Below are 6,254 nucleotides of genomic sequence, written 5' to 3' on the forward strand. Positions count from 1 at the left end.
AAATGCCCTATAGCAAAAATCTCTCTTTAAAAAAAAAAAAAGAAAAGTAGGGACCAGCAGTTAGCGTAATGGCTATGTCGCTGGACTCCCACGTAGTCGACCGTGGTTCGTGTCCCAGACCCAGTGGCTTAAAACTCACGCCAGGCATGTGTGCATGCGTGCCCAAGATCCCAAGAAGAGAATGGAGGAGAAGGGATTGCGGCGTGACCATCCCACCTGGGGGGTGATTTCTTGCTTTCAGTCTCTCTGTCTCTCTCTCTCTGTCTGGCGAGCACATGTGCCCTATAACAACAACAACAACAAAAACCCTCTAAAAAACAAAACAAAACAAAACAAAGTAACAACAACAAAAATACCCTACAGATAATTAAATGAGGTGTGTTTTATGATAGTTTTAAGTATGTATCTTCAGGATTTTTTTCTGCCTATTTTAAAAGAATTGTTTAGGTTTCAACTTCCTGGACTTTAAGGTCAGGGCCTTTGCATATAGTACCCCGACTGTGCAACACAGCAGCTTTCTCAGGTTCTGTCTGTCACTCAGATCTGTGGTTACTGCACGTGTTATTAGCACTTTGTGACACTGTAAGTTTCTAGAATGGAAAAGCAAAATTTGGGGAGGTATCAGTTTTGGGAAGACTGTCTCCACCTAGTCAGTGGGGAATTACTTTCTATTCCATTGCCATTTGCTCTTTGGCACATAACATTTCAATTGCAAATATTTGGCACATAGATTTTAAATTACAGGTTTAATGACAAAAAGAAACTTTAAGTAATGATAGATATAATGGAAAAGTGATAGATATTAATCAATTATTCATTTTAGATTCAGTTCCAAGCCCACCCTAAATGTGGTGGCATACACCTATAATCCTAGCTACTCTGGGTGCTGAAGCAGGAGGATTGTAAAATAGTGAGACTCTGTCTTAAAAACAAAAACAAAAAAACAGGCATGAACTCATATTACTTGATGTCCAGTAGTCCCAGGGCCTGTTGTTTAAGGAAGCCACATGGCCAACCGTGCAGTTGAAATCCCAGCCCTGGCAGCTTGAGAAACATGTCAGGCACATGTGCATGCCCCAAATCCCAACAGGATGGAGAAATGAAGGAAAAGGGATTGCACCATGACCACACTCCACTGGGTGGTACTTTCTCTCCCTCTTTCTCTATGTCTATCTCTCTGTCTCTCTTTCTGGCAAGTACACGCACTCTCTGGCTTATAAACAGACAAAACAAAAATATTTTTTTCTTTTTTTGGGAGAGGTTTTTGCTATAGGGCGTGTGCGCTCGCCAGACAGATAGAGCAAGACAGAGAGACAGAAAGTGAGAACTCACCCCCCCAGGGGGGATGGCCACGCCGCAATCCTTTCTCCTCCATTCTTTTCTGGGGACCCTGGGGATGCACACACACGCGCCTGGCGTGAATTTAAGCCACCAGGTCCAGGACTTGAACCGTGGTCGGCTACATGGGAGTCCAGCAACATAACCATTATGCCACCTGCTGGTCCCCAGACAAAAAAATATTAATTGATGATAAGAAAAAAGTTTTAGAGGTCTCATCCTGGGGCACAATGGTTAGCTCCTTCACTGAAGAACCCAGATTCTACATGGCCAACTGTAATTTGAATCCTCGTCTTCTCAGCTTAATGCTGGGTGTAGGTCAGTGCCCAGGATCCTGACAGAATGGAGAACTGGAGGAAAAAGGATTGACCAGCCTTCATGGGGGCGGGGGAGTTCCCTTGATTAAATAATAAACAGTCAGTAGTTTATTAGTATCAGAGCCAGCCAGTGGTTGGTTACGACAGCTGAATCCTACATGGCCAACTAAGGGGTTTGAGACCTGGACCCAGTGATATGAAAACATGCCAGGCATGTGTGCATACTTGCTCAAAATCCCGAGAAAAGAATAGAGGAGATGCGATTGTGATATGGCCATTCCCCCAGCGGGGGGTCGCTTTCTTACTTTCCCTTTCTCTCTCTCCATAGAGCACATGTTTCCTATAGTAAAAACTTAGAAAAGAAAAAAAAATAATTTTTATAATATGAATGATTAGACTAACTATACAAGTCTTTATGTTGTTTCCTTTAGGTGAAATTCCCAAGCAGGTCAAAGTGAAAAAACTGAAGAACTTGAAGACTCTGGATTCCAAACCTGGTATTGACTTTAATTAATTTTTAAATATATACTTAGATGGGCATATGAGTTTTTCTGTTTACCTTCTTTTCTTCACTTTTTAGGAGTTTATACTTCTTATAAGCCATATCTAAATAGAGATGAAGAAATCATAAAACAGTTACAAAAGGTAATTACTTGCACACATTATTAATTTAAATTTTCTTTTACAAGTACACAGTATTCATTTAGACAATATGTATGTTATGTATAATAATGTGAAAAATTTTTAAGAGATTTTTGCTGTAGGGCACATGTGCTCACTAAAGAGAGAGAAACAGAGATACAAAAGTGAGAAATCACCCCCAGTGGGATGACCATGCCACAGTCCTTCTTCTCCGTTCTCCTCTCAGGACTTCTCTGCCATTCTCCTCTCAGGATTTTGGGCACATGCCCCCATTTCCCCAGCTTGAGTTTCAAGCTTCCAGGTCCAGGACTTGAACAACGGTCAGCCATGTTGGGGTTCAACAGCATAATCATTATGCCATCTTCTGGTTCATAAAAGTCTAATGCAGTGGCAATTATGGCTTGAGTATTGGGGCAGTTATGTCTTGAATATTGAGGCTATAAACAAGTATCAGTCTTTCTAGAAATTTGAGAGTAACAGTGAAAAAAATCATAGATTGGGATCAGCAGTTAGCATAATGGCTATGTTGCTGGACTCCCACATAGTTGACCGTGGTTCAAGTCCCGGACCCGGTGGCTTAAACTCATGCCAGGCATGTGTGTGCGCATGCCCAAGATCCCGAGAGGAGAATGGAGAAGGGATTGCGGCATGGCCATCCCCCCTGGGGGGTGATTTCTCGCTTTCTGTCTCTCTGTCTCTCTCCGTCTGGTGAGCGCACATGCCCTATAGCAAAAACCTCTCAAAAAAAAAAAAAGATATAGATTTTACTGTAACATAGTTTGGTATCTCACAGTAGGGAATAGTTAGCATTTTTTAAAAATATAGATAGCTGAGGACCAGCAGATAGTGTAATGGCTATGTTGCTGGACTTCCATGTAGTTGATAGTGGTTCGAGTCCTGGACCCGGTGGCTTAAACTCACGCTGGGCACTTGTGCGTACATGCCTGAGATCCCAAGAGGGGAACAGAAAAGGGATTGCAGCCATCCCCCCTGGTCGGGGTGATTTCTCACTTTCTGTCTCTCTGTAGACTCCCACGTAATCGACTTAAAACTCATACCAGGCACATGTGCTTGTGGGCCCAAAGTCCTGAGAAGAGAATAGAGAAGGGACTGCAGTGTGGCCATCTCCCCAGGGGGTGATTCTTGCTTTCTGTCTCTCTGTGGGCACACACAACCTATAGCAAAAATCTCTCTCTCTCAAAAAAAAGTGGGGCCAGCAGGTGGCGTGGTGGTTAAGGGCGCTGGACTCTCACATGGCCGACCATGGTTCGAGTCCTAGACCTCACAGTTTGCTTTCTCACTTTCTCTCTCTCTCTGCCCCAGTCTGGTCAAAATAAATAAATAAATAAATGAAGTAATTCTTAAAAAGATAGATAGATAGATAGATAGATAGATAGATAGGCAGGTAGATAGGTAGTTTTGGGACTAGCAGATGGTGTAATGGTTACATTGCCATACACCCACATGGAAGTCTGGGGTTTGAATCCCAGACCAGGTGGCTTGAAAAGCACATTGGGCGCATGTGCATGCATGCCCAAAATTCTGAAAGGAGAATGGAAGAGAAGAGATTACAGCATGGCCATCCCACCTGGGGGCTGATTTCTTGCTTTCTGTCTCTCCAGCGAGTTCATGCACCCTATAGCAAACATCTCTCTTATAAAAAAAATACACACACACACACATACACACACACACACACACACACATATACATGTGTGTGTATGTGTGTGTGTAGAGAGAGAGTGAGTCTTGGACCAGCAGATGACGTGGAGGTTAAGTCAGTTAGATCCCACATGGCCAGCTGCATGGGGCAAATCCCACACCCTGTGGCTTGAAAAACACACCAGGTTCCTGTGCTTATGTGTTCCCAAATCATGAGGAATTGTGGTGTGTTTCTCATTTTCCCTCCTCTCTGTTTCTGTGAGTGCACATGCCCCAGAGAAAACTAAAAAAAATACATAGATAGAATTGATACAGCAAATATGAAATAGAGGATCTTCATAGTGAACTGATATATATATATATATTTTTTTTTTTTTAAGAGAGATTTTTGCTATTGGGCGCATGCACTCACCAGAGAGACAGACATGGAAAGTGAGAAATCACTCTTGGGTGACGTTGACCATGCTGCAGTCCCTTTTCCAGTCTCCTCTCAGGATCTTGGGCACACACGCAGATGTGCCTGGCATGAGTTTTAAGCCGCTGGGTCCCGAACTCGAACCGCGGCTGGCTTTGAGGGAGTCCAGGGAAGTAACCATTGTGCCATTTGCTGGTCCTGAGTGAACTCATCTTTCAAAGTACAAGATGAATGTTGTTCCTTAAGCTAAAGATTTTTTTTTAATTACTTATTTATTTTTATTTGTTGTTGTTATTTTTTAATTTGACCAGAGAGAGACAAATAGAGAGAGAAAGGGAAAGTGAGAAAACAAGCTACCAGGTCTGGGATTAGAACTGCAGTTCGCCATGTGGTCATCCATGAACTAAAGTCCATGGCCAGGTTACTTTGAAACGTCAATTTGACAATAATACTTATCACATAGGATGGTTGCAAGGATTATAAGAGATCTTGTATATAAAATAGTAAGCACATTTTCTGGAACATATATTAATTATTATTACTAAAATATGTAGTCCTCTGGATTATCCAAGAGTTAGTTAAATTTTTACTGAAAATTTGAATTCCCAACTAAACTTAATTTAGCCATAAGTGTTGTGAGGAATAATAGAGCTGTTGATGTCTATTGAAAGGACATATGATAAACTTGGAAATCTGTTTAAGTAAATTCTGTCTCAGTGTGTTTCAAAACCTTAACCATGATTGCCACCTGCCGGCACAAGCTAAAGATTCATACTTTTTATTCTGAAGATTCTTTGCACAGTGAACTTTAAATTACTTTAAGATGAAGTTTAGTATTTTTCAAAATGTCACATATATATATCTAATTTAATAACAATTGGGCTTGATAATTATCCATTGTTTTTATTTCCTGACACTGGGATGTAAATTCTCATTGTTTTCTCCTTTAACGATATACCACAGAAACGTCCCTCTGAGGCTCAAAGTGTGATTCTTCGACGCTATTTTTTGGAACTGACACAAAGCTTCATCATTCCATTAGTAAGCTACCTAATACATTTCCACTTAATTTAATGATTTGTTGAAGGGTTTCTGAATCTTTTTCTCATCTTTGATTTTTTTTAAGCTATATGTTTTGTCTGCTGATGTGTTTAGTGGCTGAAAGTGCAGCCCTTTTCAAGAGGCTTATATTCTTTGTTGCAGTATTAACTGGGCAATTTTGTTAAGTCAGTTCTCTCTGACCTTCAGTTTTCCTTTATGTGAAATGTGGTTGATTCCTCTTGTCCTAAATACCTTTCAGAATGTCGTAATCTTAAATGAAATATTTGATGTGAAATAGTATGTAGTTACTACATGTTGCACCTTCAAAGGTTACCTTAGCGCTTCTTTCTCTGGGTTGTTGTCTTGAGTCCAGTTTGATAAGGTACCTGTGATACTGTAGCTCTGTGATGATAGAGACCGTATCTGTCTTGCTCATTATCATTCCCTCAGTTTGGCATATGGTGGCATCCTATATTTAGGAAACAAATGACTAGATGATGTGGTCATTCTAAGAAACGTAGTGGAGTATCATATTAAAATATAGGCAGTACCATGATGTAGCCCTAGTCTGGAGACTGCCACAGAGAGATTTTATGTTGTTATTAATGTAATCTTTCTATGAACATTATATGACAGTGAGAGATCTTTGCTGTTAAATTTTGGAAATAAATATTCTGGCTTGGTTTATGGATGTCAATTTATTTGTATCATTTTAAGCAAATAAACTTTACTGTAGTATGTAAGAGCATGAACTAATGTCTATGGCCAGGTTACTTTGAAACCTCAGTTTCACAATAATACCTATCATATAGGATGGTTGCAAGGATTATAAGAGATCT

The 6,254-nt window shown here is 40.6% G+C and overlaps 1 protein-coding gene across 3 annotated transcripts in view; it reads left to right on the forward strand.

Moving 5' to 3' along the window:
- The window catches only part of DENND6A (DENN domain containing 6A), a gene marked incomplete at both ends in the record, with an annotated part of 33,665 nt that extends 28,250 nt beyond the window's left edge, over positions 1–5,415 (forward strand). For all 3 annotated transcript variants that reach the window (XM_014584428.1, XM_014584430.1, XM_014584429.1), the window contains 3 exon segments: positions 2,087–2,152; positions 2,236–2,300; positions 5,338–5,415. In XM_014584428.1, coding sequence (XP_014439914.1) covers positions 2,087–2,152; positions 2,236–2,300; positions 5,338–5,415 — 209 coding nt within the window.
- Between the last annotated feature and the right edge of the window lie 839 nt (positions 5,416–6,254).

The sequence above is a fragment of the Tupaia chinensis genome, unplaced genomic scaffold, assembly GCF_000334495.1.
Source record: "Tupaia chinensis unplaced genomic scaffold, TupChi_1.0 Scaffold146828_1, whole genome shotgun sequence".
NCBI lineage: Eukaryota > Metazoa > Chordata > Mammalia > Scandentia > Tupaiidae > Tupaia > Tupaia belangeri.